The following is a 17,761-nucleotide window of genomic DNA, read 5'->3' on the forward strand; positions in this document are numbered from 1 at the left end:
AGTTTTGATGTGTTTTCTTCTCAAAAATAATTTTAGAAAGTCACTCACAAAACCCTGTGAATTTGTTTTGGCAGAGATGGAATGAAATATATAGTCAGAGAATAGAAACCGCTGAATTGTAATAAAGCACTTAATTTCTCTATCATAGCATAATACAGCAAAAGGCATTTGTACTGTGTTTCACTCCCATTTAACATGGTAGAAGGCAAAATAGCCTGAAAAATTGGTCAGAAAATGGGCTTCCTTCAAATTTGGGGAAAATTCTAATCAGTACTATAAGCTTGCTTTCTTGCAACTGAAAGCAATTATTTCCCCACATGAATGGTTCCGTACTGCTTAGCAGGAGCTGAAATGCGTATTGCTGTTCCCTCGGTAGGCTGGACACGGATCAGGCTACATTCTCAAAATGCATTATTTTCTTCCACTGCGGCAAAGGAAGGGGGGCACAGGCCATGTGAGATGGGATGTCTGTGATCAACGTGAACAGAAAGTGCTGCCTCTACTGCAGAACAGGAGTTCAGGGCACTGGAGATTGAAAATGCTGATTAACCTGTCCATGATGAAAAATGCAGCTCCTGGCTAAATAAAACTTCCTGGGAAAGCTTCCTGTCATTATGTCAGAAAGATAATCAGACAAAATAAAGCAGCAGAAGCCTCTAGATGATACAGAATATATAACTAATGAGGACTAGAAGAGGTGTCAGGAGTTTCCCAAAATCAGCGAAAGAAATGGTGCAGTTCAGCTTTGGGTGCAAGACAAGCCCTACTTTCCAAGGAATGCTAATTTCTTAGAACCCTAATGGCACTCAAATTTATCATTGCTTTTTTGAGACAGGGTTAGTCTGATAGAGAGCACTGTTCTCAAAGAGCAAACACGGGTTAGGACACTTGCCTTTTTGATCACAAAGAAAACGCTGACCTACTGGCAACATCTTAAATAGAAAAAAAAAAAAATTAAAGAAATTAAAAAAAAATTAAAGAAAATTTAAAAAAATTAAAGAAAAAAAAAGAAATTAAAGGGTTCAGCTATAATCGGCAGAAACAGCCTTTGCAATCTTTTAGTTGCAAAAAAGTTAAAAGTCTGAGGTGCAAGACCAGAATGATTAAAAGGGTCACAGAATAATCAGTTTAAGAAAAACTGCTATCTGGATATATATTGTTTTGAAGAAGGGCATTAAAATAAGGATGAAAATCAGAAGAATGAACAAGAAACAGGCAGTTTGTGACTGTTGACTGACTATGTTTTAAAAAGCCAAAGAAGCTGCAAAGGTGTAATCACACGTTCCCCTTCACTGTGTTTGCCCTTGGACAAGCACCAAGGAGGGGAAGGCAGAGCTAGCAGAGCACCAGAAGGTATTGCTCTACCAGGGCCACGTGTGAAGTGGCTGCAGCAAGCTCCCAAAGCACCTCCTGTCTCCACAATGCTATTGAACAGCAAACCCTTGAAGCCACCTATCGGGTTAGAAACTGGTAAGAGCGCTTGAGCTTCCCCAAAAGGCTGAGGAGTTCTTGGAAGCATGATACTGAAAGAGGGTCACACACTTTATACTATATGGCAAGTCCTGACTGTCTTTCTTAGTTTGTCCGAGGCTACACTTACATGTACCTAAACATGATCAGGTCCAGAGAAAACACTGAGCTTTCTCTCAAGGTAGTGAACAAACATTGCCTCGTACAAGCCAAGATCCTCTTATTTGTTTCCACTCTAAGTAAGTAGTACTGCAAGCAGCATGGATTTTATTTCATGTATTTCCCCAGAGAACACCCACGAAAAATCTCATGTATTATACAGATTTACTATGTTTGCAAACAAAGAGGATGGGTGAATAAACCTATCGTGCTTCACGCAGCATGAACAATTCTTTCACGAAAGACAGGAAATGTATCCAAATAGATCCACAGAGACTTGAAATACTCCCAAGAATAACCCTAAACAGGCCTCTGCAATCCCCTACGGTTCTGTAGGAAAAGCTTCAATTCACCCAGAAAACACAGGTCTGAATGACACTGCTTAAACTGACACACTAGAATGGCTAAAGACTCCAAAACTCTGCAAAAGCCTGAACTCTGCTTTGATGTGCTGACTATAACCTTGAGGGACCTCCCTGCAGACTCTTCGTGGTAAAAGCTGTTCATGCTCCTAAGAATGCATGCTGGTGATGTTTTTTGTTACAAAAGCTTATTTAAAACGAGTTGCTGCTTGCAAAGCCAGTCTTTATTGCCTCCTGAGATAATGTCAAAAAAAGAGCACAGGCAAAGTGTGATGCATGTGCAAAGTGCTGGCAGCCATCATAAATGCTGGTGCTGAACACAACACAGGCCTCACTGATAACAAAACTTGCATCAGAAGTTACTTATCTTGTGGCTCCAAAATGAAAGCATCAAGTACCATGCATGCAAAATATATCCCAACTTAAACCTAATGCTCCATTTAGTTTCTTGCTCAGCTGAATTTAAAATCTCCAAGGAAACTAAGTCATTTTTGCTATGGAGCTAGAAGCACTAAGGAGGGGGAAGGGGGCAGCCTGGCTGAACAGTTTTCTTATACATTTTGAGAGTTATCTCCTCCAAAGATTGCAAATCAAGTTTCTTCACTGGGCTTGCATATTTATAAATTACTTCAATTACTTCTAGTTCCATACCAAGTTGTCACTGTGTATGCACAAGAAATACACTTTTTTTAAAGTGTGGAAGAGCCCCGAAACAAACAAACAAAAAAAAGTATCCTCAGGAATACTTCTTTCAGTTGGAATAAATGACTGATAGAACAGAAAATTACAAGAAGTTTCAAACTACGTTTCAAAAGGAAAAGCAAAATAACTGACCTACATCAGTTTAGGATAAGCTGGAAAGCCCTGCCAACTGGTCATGCACCGAAGACAACACCAGAAAGACAAAAATAGTGATTAAAATTATAATTTTCAAAATTTAACGGCTAACTGCAGCAACTTTCCGTGCTTTAAATTCTGACTTGTCTGTCTGGGTTGGAAACAGCCTAGTGGCACAGCCTTAAAGCAGTGGGAGAATGTCAGCAAGGAACACTAACATCATCTCTGGAAAAAATCCACTGTACCTCACCCCTGTGGGCTGACTCAGAGCCCTACACATACTCCATGCAAAATGAGGCTTAGAGGACACAATCTCATGCTGAGGAATAAGTAGTGGGTGGCCTGCATTGCAGGATTATTTGACTTTCAGACTTTCGAACTCCCCTGTGGCATTTAATTAAAAAGACCAACTCCCACTTGTGGAAGTGAGAGTGAATTCAAACTGTTTCTGAAGTTTCTGAAGTTTGAAGTTCTGAAGGAAGTGAAGTAAGGTTGTGATAAAATCAGAGAAGAAAAAAAAACAAAAAACCAAAACAACAAAAGCTAAAAGCAATCTACAAATATACATTCAGCATAGCCACATATTTATTGCTTTCTGCTCTATATAGATGTCATAAACACATATTGTGATATTTGCTTTTTGCAAGTGTTAAGATGAATATTTGTTAGAATAGTTTTTACTGTCTTTTTCTTTTTTCTCCTGCTGGTAGCTAAAAAGTTTTTAGGTGTAGGTCAAGAAGAAGTTTGGACGTTAGGGTTAGGACCTGTCTGTACAAAGCAAGATAACCTCCAGTGAACAGATGGTGGGGCCCAGGCTGCTGATTCCCTGCAGAAGAAAGAACCCCAGCCCAAATAAAAATATGATAAAAGAGACATTAAAACCTAAAAAGGCAGACCCAAGGAGTGACCATGAAGAACAGTACCTGGAAAAGATTGAACATGCATAAATCCATGTAGCAGGGGATGGTATATAAAGGGCATTTCCACAACACCAGGTGTGCCCTTGGCAGAGAGACAAGCACCCGGCCGTTTTAACCCTTTGTTTTATTATCTTTGTCTCCTAATTGTCTTTTTGTTTATATTAAACCTTTTAAAATTTATTAGGCGAGTGAACCTCATTTTTCACATAGCTGTCATAGCTCAGATATGCACCTGGAATGAGATCCAGGATTTAACACTTGTTTGGGAAACATATTTTACAGTTATGTTATACTTTATTAAGTATTTACAGATTTTTTTTTCTTCTTGTTTAACTGAAAATATTCAGTCTTTAATTCTCACAGGGGTACCATTTAATTTTCCTGGAAATACCTCCCAAAAGCACTATTCCAAAGCCATTTCTGTCCCCACTAAAACGTGGCTGTCTCTGTTGCTTCACCTGCATATAACAGAAAGGCAGAAAAATTTCACAGCTTATTAACCAGTAATGTAATGTCATAGCCAAGTGCTGTAGCAAAGTCAGCCATGTAAAGAAGCAAATAGACCCAAAGCAACTGCAGGGTTCAGAAATCTTGAAAAAAAGCTGGAAATAAAACATCAAAATTATATTCTTTCCTAAGACAAATGCAGCACTGCACTGAAATAGGAACAGGAAAGAGAATACAATAGGAAAGTTCTACATTATACACTTTAACAAAGTATGCAACCTTACAAGCATTTTTAATTAAGTTAATGTCCTGTATGTATCACTGAACCAATCCATTAAATAGTAAGTTTCCACATCTGGTAGTAGCCAACAATGAAGAGTAATGAGGTGGAGGGGGGAAGAGGGAAGAAAAAGAGCCAGCTATAAGAGAAAATGAGAGTTAAAGCTTGCATGTTCATTCTGATTAGATCCTCAGTTACTGGACAATTTCTCTCTTGGATCATACATAGACACGTGGGTAATGCACAAATGGGTTAATTGGTCTGATGCATGCCTTCCAATCTAGACATGTTTTAAGACCTCCAGTCCATTGCAAAGATGGGAACTAGACCAATTTCTTGCATTACTACAGTTCCAAGTGGGCAACAGGTAGCTCTAAGTTCTTTGAAATTTTTCTATCAGGTACAAGTAAGATGCTAATGATACCCAGAAAGAAATGTAGGGAAAGATTTCAAAGCTGCAATTAGAATTCATAACTTTCTCAGAAAAGATTAATAAACAATTGGTCCAAGACTACTTAAGCATAGAGATATTAATATTCCAGAGAACCTGCAGATTTGAGATGTCCCACATAGTACTATGGTTTTATTTACAAGCAGCTCATGAAAAGTTGTAGATTTCAGAAACACTGTACAGATAAGAATGACAAGGATCAGGATGCTGCAAGAATAATAAAATACAGCATTAATTATTGCAAGACACTGCTGTAAAGGCAGTGTAGCAACCTGCTAGACTGAGATAAGTAACTGATTAACAGTTTCTGAAATCTGATCTCAAATTTCGCAGTGGAAACAATGAAGGGAAACTCCACCAGGTTTTTTTCCAGCTGGGTAAGTGTGTCAATGACATCTCTAAGGAGACCTCGAAGTTTAGCAGTAACAGGCAAAGAATCTTGCCCAAAAGTCTTGAGAAGGGATGGAATATTATGAAGTGATTCACTGAACTGGGTTGTTGACTAGGCATGTAATTTCCCCATATCCTTAAATGTTATTTTTCTAATGTAGTATTTGAACAATGAGATAATTCCTGATCTTGAACAACAGAAGCTTTTGCCTCAGGGGAGAGTATCTTAAATTTTTCTGCCCAGGAAAATGAGCACTTTCTTGCAGTATGTCTATAAGACCAGCTGAAACCAGGACATTACCTAAAAAGAAAAAACACCAATTTGCTGAAGTTGAATAAATAAAAAACAAAACCAAGAGGTACTGAATTGTTCTGTACTTACATCATAAACCTGGGGACTTGTCAGACAGCGGGCTATCAGGCCACACCAGCTGGGCAGTGTTGTGGTCAATGGAGGGCCACTGTGAGTGAGAATTGGCTTTAAATAACTTAAGTAGTTAAGGAAAACACACCAGTCCTCAAAAACCACTTTTGAAAATAAAGAGACAATTGTACATAAATGTGGTTCTGCCTTTAAACTGTGATATGCAATAATTGTACACCCTCCCAACATTTTCCCCTTGATTGTTTCAAGGGCAGTTTCTTTACTCACTAAACTTCTGCAAGGACCACTAGCTAACTTTCTTCTTACATGTTTCAAACAGCTGCAATGTTTCCAGCTTCTGTGCTCTCAAGTAAAAAGGAGAAAGCAAAGGTGCTTCAGTGTTGAAAGGTCCGAGGGTATTTCTGCTCAGAAGATGGGAGCATGGTGTCAAGGTTGCAAGCTATAGGTAGCAAGGTGACATTCCTGTGTGGCTCAGTATAGGGAAATACAGAAATTCTGTCCATTCAACATCCTCAAAGCAGTAAAGCCACTTGATCTGCTGGTTACTGAGCCACAGAGGTGCAACCAGAGATATTACCCCGGTAATACCCACAGACATTTCTGCAGTGCGCATACATTTACCACATGGAGCCTCAGAAAGGCAAAGGGAAAACTGTATGCAAGAACAATGCAGTGTTGAAGGAAAGCAGTGCTACCAAGATGACACCGAGGGGACGTGGCCACGGGAAAGGAAAGTGTCTTTACTCCTATTTTACAGGCCTGTGCCCAGGTAAATCCACACTTTTCACATGAGTACTCCACACTGATGATATGCCTGAAAAAAATACCCAAGAGTCAAAATACGTGTCTGTGTTAAAGAGCAGCATGTTGATCTTGACTAGCACATGAATCAGTCAATTTTATTTTAAATACAAATATATAAGTTGCAGGGTTTCTAGTTACTTTCTTAGGCCTCTAAGCACAGAGAGAATCAAGTCCATTTGTAAATATAACAGCTTCCCTCCTAACCCATTAAGATGCTTAAGCAAAGAGGGGGTTAAAAGGGGACTGTTTTAGCAGTGCCTGGCATAGCTGTTTATTCCAGCAGAGTTACATTTCCTCCTTTCCTCCTTCACTAAAAGTGCGGTTACACCCATTCCTGGAAAGAAACAAGCTCTTCACCCTTGCACTAACCCAGGCTCCATGTGACCCAGGCCAGACAGGCAGCAACTCAGCCATGAAAAAACAAGCCCAGTTAAAGACATCTGCTACTTCATCAAAGCTGAAGTTTTCTCCATATTTAACAGTTATGGGTGAACCCAAGGAACAGCCCACAACATTAAGTGAACTCTGCATTCTACAGGAATGAAGTTCCCACTTATCCATGCGTAGAGCTCTGCAGGCAATAGTGAGCTGTGGAGCTTTTCCATCACTTACTCACATCTTTTTCAAGTTAAGCCCTCTTGCAAAGAGTGAATTTTGAGACTATCTGCCTTTCTACCCAGAAACCAAGTGAATGCACCAGCAAAAAAAACCATGTAGCCATGGATATAGAGGCGGCAATTCTAAAGGTCTTCCCATCTGTACAATTTAAGCCCACCCAGCCAATGCTTATTTGAATGCCTTCTTCCAACAGAAGGAGCAAATGTTATCTCTGCCTACAGTAAGACAGTTCTGCCTCTCAATGTCAGATTCCTTGGCACAAACTTCACAGAAACTTTTCCTAAATATTGCTAGTCACCACTGGGAAAAAAAAAAGGGAATGTACTGTCAGGACCCTTTAAGTTTCTGTGAAACAGGTAGTTAGGGTGTAATTTTCTCCGGGCACTCCCCCCGCCTTTGCTGCAGCTGCTAGGGAGGGACTGCTCTCTGAAGCATCAGCTGAGGGAAGTCAGCATTGCCAACTACTCCTTTCATCGGGCACATCCCTTCTGTAAAGGCAGGGGAAGAGGACAGCTCTGCTTCCTTCTTAAAAAGACAAAAAAGAAGCAGTCAGCCACAGCCAGATCCTTTCATGCTTTTAACACCAAAGTCTCTCTCTCTTTTTTTAAATAATAAAAATTGATCTTGAGGCGCTTCGAGACCAGTCACTAGAATTTGAAGAGTTAATGTGGAATTATGAACATTTATGAATATTTAAAATAGCAAGTACACTCCCTTCTGTGCTTTGGGTCAGTACTACTGCATCTGAAAGCATTGGTCACAAACAGAATTTATCCTAAAGATGGAAGTGCTATTAGGATCCAAACATTTTCAACATGCTAGCTGGGTTAGCCTGGGTGTGAAAGCCTCATGCACAAGGTGTGGAAGGAAACTACTGTGCTTCAACCAGCCCAGAAATCTTTCATCATTCAAAGGCCAAGACCCCAGTGAAAAGACTCACATGCCAGCTGCAAGAACATTAGGGCCCTATCACTGGTCATTGTGTATAGTTAGCTGCCCCCGAAATTACTAGGAATTCAGCATTGAAACTTTTTTGGGTTTCTAGGTGTAAGTGATTTGCCATGGCCACAGGATTATCTTTGCCATTTTCCGCTAAGTGACTGTGTAAGCTGTTGAGGAGGAGCAGCTGTGACATACTTAATGTGTCATAATTGATGACATACTGATTAAGTTATTAATCAGTATTAAGTTATTAAGTAGATTTTTTTTAAAAAAACCCAAACCCACAAGCATGAAATACAGGACAGCTACACAAAAGTTGCTCAGAATCTTAAACAAGGTTATCTAAATAGTATAATAATAGCTTCAGAAAGGTTGTACAGTACTATATACACTCAGAGACTCTGCTTTAACACCCATAGTACCTTCTGGATATATTTAAGGAGGTAAGCTGGATCTCATGTAGATTTTTAGTTCCAGAACTTTCCCTTTAGAAATCAACCACAGATTTTGGGACTTCATCACAAAAGCAGATGGCTCTGCAGAGCAATGAGTCGAGGCTTAGACATGTACAATGAACTGGAAACTTAATTTCTGCTATGAGCATCATTGAAAATAAGAACAGATTAACAGAACAAACCAGAGGACCTAAAATAGTTAATTGTCTGCCTTGTTGTTTAGGAAGGTACTTGATCTCTGAGTGGTTTCTGTTCTCCAGCAAGTGTCACACGCCCTGTGCTAGGGAAAGGAAAGGTCTGACTGCTGAGCCAGTGAGTTCCAGCTTCAGTTCTGTGCCTTGAGCCCGTCAAATACTTGAGAGTCAAACAGGAGGAAGATCAAGTGCTTAAGGCTACATATGGGTACATGGAAAGGGAAAAAGTGAACATTTCATGCCTTAAAACTAAGCTGTGTTCAAAAGGATACTTATGATCAAAGCTATACCACAGCCTGAAGAGCCAGGCACTTTCCTGCTTTGTCCTGTTCCTTCGCGCAGAATCTTGGCCATCCTAAAAATAAGATAGAAACATATTCAATTACTTCAGGCAGAAAAACACAGAACTATACCCTCTGATAATTCATAATATAATGTCCTGTCCAAAAAAACCCACCAAATTACATCAATACTGTGCTCGAAATGCAGAAGAAAGCCGTTTAGAGACTTGCTTATACTGAGTTTACTTTCCCTAGAAAGACCAGAAATGACTACAGAGAACTACATTGTCTTCATTGCATCCAATTTACTTTAACAACTCCTCTACCAGCAAGTTCCCTGGAGCTTAAAATTTTATGTCACTCTTAGAATAGTAACAGATAGAAAAATAACTTCCAAACTGATAAACAAGCCTCACTGATATTCCAAGACTGATTCCTATTTATTTCTTGGTTGGCTTCCTTAACTCTAGGTCTAGGTCTAACTCTAGGTTTGATGGTTTTTTCTTAAGCGTGGAAATTACCATATCTGATAAATTCTCAGAAATCTGATAAAATATATCACATTTAAAAGAAACATGCTCAGCAGAGAATCCATATAAAGATGACAATTGAGGGAGGTCATGCAAATCTCAGAAATGCTGAATCAACCTTGAAAGGGCTAATAGTGTTAAATATAATCTCTTATCTAGCTGTGCTGCAAATCATCACACCAGCTGGTCTGCAGCTGCATTTGTTTTTACTTTTGTTAGTTTAGGGTTTGAGTGTTTTGCTTTGTGTTTTTGTTTTGTTGTTTGTTGTTTGGATGGGGGGGGGGGTTGTTTGTGGCCAGAGGCCAGAGTTAAACACAGGAAAACAAATGAATGCCTTGTATGAATCATCTTCCAAACTACTGGAAAAGAACAAGACAGGATTATGCTGTGTACTTCTGACCTGCAAAAAATCCATGATCCACCAAGAGTAAAACCTAATACATTTTCTCTCCCTCCCCCTCCCAAATGATATATTTTCTTTAACTGTGACATACTGCTAATCTTGGCTTGGTGAAAGAAAGATGAATCCAAAGGGAACTGACTAATGGACTACATTAGCAATGCAATGCACAGCTAAAGAGGGAAACAAATGGGTAAGTTCTTTATGTTTACATGGGAAAAAACAAACATGATATTTCCACAGCAGACACTGACTGAGAACAGAATACCCATGCCCTGTTTCCTGTTAAAGCAATTCCTCAGTTACTGACAAGCTCAGTCTGAACTGGCCAAAGCCGTCTTTCCACGATACCACTTCCTAACCTCGGTTATATGCAATAATTGTGGCCTTCTCTGTAAAAGGTTTGGATTTTTGATTGCTTCCAGATAGTTACAAAACAAAGTTCACCCTCACTGGTAGCCAGCTCCACCATTTCAGCATCTATTTTGTGTACTGGACACAGGCTTTTGCAAAGAACACAGAGATGCCAAGTGCAGTTTCTGAAATGAAAGAGATGCTTCCTGGGCAAGTATCTCTTACCTGTACAACATGTAACAAGAAAAGAAAAGAAAGGATTGGAAAAACAAAAACAAAAAAAAAAAAAAACCAAAAAAGACCCAAAACCCTACAAAAAAGACCCAAAAACAAAAACCCACAACCAAACAAAAAAAAACCCAAAAACAAAACCCAAACCAAAATGAAATAAAAAAACAAGGCAGGAAAAAACACTATGAGAAAAAGTAATCCCAAATACATTCATCTATCTCTGACCAGCCTGAACACCAGCATCATCATACAACACTTGTTCCCTAAGCATCCTCTAGATCCAAAGTTACCTGCCATTCAACTTCCTCAAGTAGGTGCCTACCTAAGAACCCCAGCTGTGCTGCTGAACAATCAGCATCAAGCAGAACTCTGCAAGAGTGCAAACCAAGGTCTGGACAGAGGAAGCTGCCAATTAAACCTGAGGAATTTTTGAGTTGTTTTGGTTTTTTTTCCAGATCTTTCCCTCCTCCTGTGAATCAACTCAAGTTTACAGATGAGCAAAACTGAAAATTCTGCTATGAACAGCATTCTTCTAACAATCTTGTTTGCCAATAGCACATTTCAGGGAAGAAAAGTCAACTCTTGGGCTGTTACTGATGCATGGAAAGCTTCACTAAAGATTCACAGCAATAGTTTGCTGAATACAAATGACAATTTGCCCATGCTCCTTCTGCTTCACCCAGGTGATAGGTAGTCCAGGCAGGATCCTGCTGGCATGTGGTTTGGTATACAAGAGTCAAGATCAGATTAGCAAATTTAATCTTGGATTCTAAGTAAGTCCAAGGATCAAAATTTGGTATCAGTTAAGGAAGAGGTGCAAAGAGTATTACCTCTTAACTGAGAAGAACTATTTATGCAGTAGCATGCTAAGAGCAAGCATGTTGGGTAGGTGGGGAAAGAGGAAAATGCATTGTTATATAGACCATATTAGTAGATTTGGGAAGGTTTTTGATGCCCTATCTGTACACGGAAACATGACCACAACAGTGTTACACCCAAAAGCACTGAATGTTTTTCAGTGGGCATTACTTGAATATTGCAAAGCAAAATCCCCTACTGACTTGCCAGCTAGGAGAGAAAGGTTTTATCCATGCATACAACTTCTGCAGTTTTCTATTTTCTTAGTTATAAAATAAGATTAGCCTAATAGCAAAGTTATGTAATTACTTACTCCTTGTAAGACTTGAAAGCTGTCATTAGTAGGTGGAGGATCCTGATCTGGGTCAACCCCAACCCTACAGGAACATTAGGAAAACAAAGCAAGAGGTGTTACTGAGGGTTGCAAATGCTATAAGTCTGGCAGAATGCATTTTAAAAGCACTTTAAGCACCCAGCAAAGCTGCAAGAGAGGTTATAAGAATAGATTGAGGAAGAGCTGTCCATTACTAACCTGCAGTTACATAGCTATAAATAAGATACTTTTTCACTCAAGAAACTGCTTTAACTCTGTGTTGGCATCAACTTTAACTGCTTACCTTTGCTGCCAATTTTTTTAGAACAATGGTAAATACTATTTCTGCCTTAAAAACTAGATGGCATCCTCTTCAGTGGAGAGCATCCCTCATGTCCAGCAGGAAGGAAACATAAACTAAAGATAAGGCCCAGCCTAAATATTTGCCACAGCAAATAACTGCCAGATAAACCCAAGAATGGCTGAAATACATTATTTTAAAATGACACACACACACTATGTTTTAATGCACTATGGGACACGCAAAAAATATTTTATAAAGGGTCACAACATTAATTTGCTTCAAGTTTCATTCACCAAGCATAACACAGCCACAGTGGGCTAACAAGTGGCCTGTAGTCCAGCCTTCCATCTGAGTGAGGCAGGGTTTGTGTACCAAGATGGTGGGTGTTGACAGGATAATATGTTAAGAAGAAACTGTCTGCTCACTTTTGCATAGTTAGAAAGCATCTTATTACTGAACCATCCTTGCACACAGGGCTCCTAGCCAAGACTGGCATTTAATCCTTGTAATTATGTTCAGGTTTTTCTCATCTGGTTTAGGGGTAGACTGGACTTGTCTATTTTATATCCTATTCATGTCCTGATGTCTGTCATCTCTCATAGAACCTAAACCTCCAACCTCAAAATTTAGATAAGATTCTCAGTCTCAAATGGGTTGTATTTCAGTTCCACCACGTTGCAAAACAAGTGTGGGAAAACACATGCAACAGCCTTTTCAGACAATAAGATTTTGTTAATGTCATCACTTCTCTCTTAGAAGGGACTGGTTTGCTGCAATTTCCTTGTTACTTGGACTTCTTGTCAGCTATTTATAGCCATGGTGTTTATGCAACAGTATGAATCACCAGAAACCAAGAGAACCTTGCTGGTCAGACCATATCATTGATTTGTCCCAGGGATACCATGCTTGGATCAAAATAAAAAATAAATTAAAAAAAAAAAAAAAAAAGAGAACACTTTTATACAGCTTCCAGGGCAGCATTTTTTGAGGGAACAATAGAAGAAGAAAAGTTTTAAGTCATCCTTGTGGACTCACATGAGTTAATGTAGTTCAGGGAAAACCCAGAAAGCTGCTCTGCAGCAGCCTCCTATAAAACTAGTGCTGACCCAGTCCTTTGCTTGGATTTTTTTTCTTTTCTTCTGTGCCTCTTGTTCTTTCCTCATCACTTCTTTTTCCACATATAGAGTCATCTCAAACTTTAGGCACATTTAGACTGGAAATTCCTTGGCACTGACCAGCCTCAGAACTGAAAAGCTTTACCAGTTTAAAGGAACACACGATAGACTGATTGGGTACTGGATTTGTAACACATGCTAAAATAAAACAGCACACACAAGAGCTCTGGGAGCTTACAAGGGCTGAGATGTAACTGCTTTGGCTATCACTACATAAGAACAGGTTTTGGCAGGGAAACTGGTTATCTAATCCAGAAAGCCGACAAACAACATCAGGAAACTGACTCAGTACAGTAATATATGTATATACATGCATTCCTTTATAGGTACACATGAAAATAAAAGAAAAATATTTATGGCTTTCAAAACTGCACCTGGGGGAAGGTCCAGCTCATGTTGGCTGTGTGAATGGGGAGTTCAAGAAGCTTGTTCCAAAAGATGAGCATAGCTTGCATTCTCCAAATAGTTTTTATTCCCTGGGCTACCTAATCACTTCACAGTACATAAGAAAACCAAACAATTCAGTGTCTCATCTTTTACTTGACTTACAAGGTTTGCATTTGTTTTGTGGATTTTAGCTGCCCTTAGGCAGGGGAATGGGACTTAATTGAAGTCCAAAGGCATGAAAACCACACTGTTCAGTGAAAAGTCCTAGTACATCACAGACCAGGAATTTGGGTTCACTGTTGTGCTGAAGAGACAAAGAAAACTTTTCTATATTAAAATGGTTCCAATTTTAGGAAAAAAAATCATACTACAGATGTTCCTTTCAATATTGAAATAGTATATCCACACAGACTTGTCCATTCAATTTATTTCCAAAGTTATTCTTCAAATTAATTTCTATTTTGAATACTGATAATTCATGCTTTTCCATAAATCACATTTTTTTTAAAAATTCACTCTCAAAGTCTGTTCCTCAGTTCAGAGATTAACACCAAATACATTTCCATTTTGAATTCCCACAACTAATTTTTATATCTTTCAAACAATGTGCTCTTATCCACTACCCTAGCATCAATTGTACAGGAAGCCTTACTTTTTGGTAGCAAGCCTGCCTGCTTAAGTTTCAAGGTTAAATACACTGATCTCATGACAAGCATCACTTTTTTTTTTTTGTAGGCCCAGCCCCTAGAATTCTAAGAAAGTGTCACCTTTATGACTTGAAATAAAACAATACCAAAAACCAATCAAGTCTGTCCCTACCTCCTTTACAGTGAAAAGCACAAAAAACATTTAGTTACTTCACCCTTGCTTAACTACTTCAATAATTAAAAATATGAGTAAAGCTAATGCATGTATGTCTTCAACACTGATTTTCTTCTTATGCTGAAGAGAAAAAAAAAAATCAATTTCATGTGCTTAATATGTGCTTATTTTAAAAGCTTCCTGCAATTTAAACGTGCTGCAAAGGTCAATAACAGCTCTCATTTACTTAGCCTGTTTTATAAATTAAACTGTTACTGGATGGATTTACACAGATCCCCTCCCAGAGGTCAGTGGCACAGAGAGGGCAGCCTGGCTAAAGGCTGGGCTGTTTTGCTCAAGCCCCATAGCAGAAAGGCAGGGTGAAAAAAGCGCTTTATTCAAGAGGCACCTCTGTGATGGGGACTGAATGGCACAGCAGATGTGGCACAGCCAAGGCCAAGGTTGTGCAGATGCCAGCAAGCATCTTTGTTTTCCCCTCCACTCTTTCTGAGAGCCCTTTGCAGCAGTTGTGTGGGGATTCCCCAAGGCTGTAAAAATAAGTAACTCTTTAAAAGAAGATCTCAGATGAAGAATATGAGCAGTTTTTCAGCTGTGACAATGCATGTGTTTCAAAATTGGTGAAAAATACATTTATTTCCCCCATTGGAATCACTTTGGTATATGATAGACACCTTATTCCTTCAGTACAGACAGTTACTAGTACATAAAATTCAGACGTCTTTATTTCAGCTTTGGAAAGTCATTGGAATCTGTAGACAAGAGTACGCTATAGTAAAAATCCAACTTAAGTGTATTTCTTCACTCCCCCCTAATGAAAACTTTTCTTTTAAGGCAAAAAAGGATTTAAGATCTCTGTAATAGCAAAGGGACTGGTCTGGAGCTCCTAATGCCCACTGCCAACACACAGCATTTCTGCCCTTAACTGAGTCCTGGACTTCTTGGTCTTTACCCTACAGCTACAACTCCAGCATCACAAGTAGGAGAGAAGCTACTCAGATTTGATCTCTCAAAACATTAAGCTTATGTATAATTCAGTAATTTAAACAGTGTGGGAGAAAGTGGTTCACACACAAAACTGAACTAAGTGGATGGAAATGAACAGTAAAAAGGCATACAGAACTACATCAAGTTCTCTATTACATCATTGTAAAATGGGTGGAATCATTTCTTCTGATACTTCAGAAACTTTTCCAGGGCCCTACAACACATAGATGACAAGTTACCAAAATACCAGGCATTATTAGATTTAGCATGTGTAATTACTATGGTAACAGCCAAGAACGACTGTAATAGTTAATAGTTCTCAGATTGTCTGTACAAACTAACACATTGCATCTCTGGCAAATCCAGTAGTTTGCTGAAAACCCTTGAGTGTGACAAGGTAATGAAAACTTTCCATTGCCTCATCCCAAAGAGCTTTCTTTACATAAATATTCTGTTTGTTTTTATATACACACACACACATAAATACACATCCCCTATAGATGATATAGTTAGAGATTTATCTTATTTTCAATTCTCTCTCTAACCATTTATCTGTTCTAAAAACACCAAACCAGAATCCTACTCTTCTCTGTTTGATATCTCTGTTTTTAAAAATATATCCCCAAAGAAGCTGGGCTAAATCATCTAGGAAGCTCCTTCCAACCTGAAAAGTTGTTTCCTCAATCTCAAGCAATGCTGAAGAATACCTTTGTGATTAAAGATCAGAAGATCAAGTCCATAGTTTTCAGCTCTCAAGTCTTCCAAGGCCAGAGATTCAAGTTTTGCTTTATTAAATATTTATACACAGAGTGAAAGAATATGTTTTATAGTTTCATTTTTTTAGATATGATGTGTGATCCACATTCCCACAGCTCAGGATAAGTGAATAGACTCAGAGTGAGGAACACCTGCAGCACTCTCAGAAAAGAAGCAGCAGCAGCATGCCACAGTATAGAAAAAGAGCACACACTCAGTGTTACAAAGATGAAAAAAGCCAAGCACCAGGTTAATGTGGTATCAAGGAAAGCACAGTGTCACCTGAAATACAGCCAGTGGCTTTCACTCATCTCTTCCACCGATGGAACATGGTCACCAACTCTGGTATAGCACAAGAATGCAATGTGAGTAACAAAATGCTCATAAGATGGGAGCTCTACAGAGTTCTTCAGCAAAACAAAGCAAACCAACAAAAAAAAAAAAAAACATACCAAATCAAAAAAGACAAAACATATATGAACAGCAGTGGCAGAGCAACGACAAAGTGACCAAAAAACCAAAATTAGCAAGAGCAGCAATGTATGATTGACATATCCAGTAACATTCTTCATTTGTTCAGATCCCAACTGGCAACATATCTGTATTAATGACAGACTACATCCCCCAGAAAACCAGGTTCAGTAGCTCTCTTTGGTGCTGCACACAGACAGAGCCAATCTAAGACAACTCCTACCACTTCAGACCTGCACATGGTCTGAAAGAGAAAGAGACATCACAGGAAGTAGTCATGAGAAGCTACACATGTATGAGAGGGGTCATCCAATACTGCCTGCTTTCAGAGCACTCCAAACCAACTGGTAACAAGCACTAAATTGCTCCATTGCTTTAACTAAAAATTGACTCTCCATTTTTGATTTAATCTCCAGTCATAACAGAGTCTGTTTTTCAGTTGTGTTTGTGGGGTTTTCTTTTTAGGTGCAAATGAAAGCATTTTTGACTTCCAGTATTTTTCACATATATTTCTTAACAGTCTGTGGGGTTTTTTTCCCCTATATTTTTCCACAGGCAAGGTCAAGAACTATATATTGCTTATGTGAAATAAAAGCCCAGATGATCAGAAATACACAGAGGCCTCACTTTAGAAAAAGCAGGCGCACACACCCTGGTTGCATGCTGACATCTTGACTAACCAAATATTTAAGGCTATAGCTTGTGATACGAGGAGCATGTACCCATCTAATCCTTGAATATTGAGGCAAATACCAGACTTCAGATAGCTTTGTTTTGGACTCCATGTTCAATAGCTCTTTTCCCATGCCAACATATACTCCAGGTCAGAGTACTCTGCTCCCCAAGGCCATCACTGAGATGGTTCTGCATGCACAGCAAAAACTAAAATTAAAAACTGCCCAATAACTTCCCTTCTATGACTTCTTCCTCTTTCCTGTATCTTTGCCAAGTTAGTATACTAAAGTTTTCCCAGATGTCTGTAATGAGTGCAGCATTTTTGGAAAATTTTAGTTATTTTGGAAGAGTTCAGTAGTTTCTCAGAAGATGTCTGAGAAAGAGGAGAACTCCCATCACCACCATGTTTTTAAAAAATTAAAACCCAATCCCTAAAAACCTATGGAATTAGAAGAAGTTGTCTCAGGTTGTTTTTAGGATGCTTTTGGATCTTTTCTGACTTCACT

The 17,761-nt window shown here is 39.0% G+C and overlaps 1 protein-coding gene across 1 annotated transcript in view; it reads right to left on the reverse strand.

Moving 5' to 3' along the window:
- Positions 1-17,761, reverse strand: part of SLC9A7 (solute carrier family 9 member A7) — a 68,200-nt gene that overhangs the window by 2,269 nt on the left and 48,170 nt on the right. The window contains exons 13-16 of the mRNA XM_005516505.3: positions 16,392-16,451; positions 11,682-11,745; positions 8,987-9,069; positions 5,699-5,804 (exon numbers count right to left, since the gene is read on the reverse strand). Coding sequence (XP_005516562.2) covers positions 5,699-5,804; positions 8,987-9,069; positions 11,682-11,745; positions 16,392-16,451 — 313 coding nt within the window. The remainder of the gene's footprint in view (positions 1-5,698; positions 5,805-8,986; positions 9,070-11,681; positions 11,746-16,391; positions 16,452-17,761) is intronic.

Source organism: Pseudopodoces humilis, chromosome 2 (genome assembly GCF_049639895.1).
Source record: "Pseudopodoces humilis isolate 2021_Gansu_Grassland_sample_001 chromosome 2, ASM4963989v1, whole genome shotgun sequence".
Taxonomy (NCBI): domain Eukaryota; kingdom Metazoa; phylum Chordata; class Aves; order Passeriformes; family Paridae; genus Pseudopodoces; species Pseudopodoces humilis.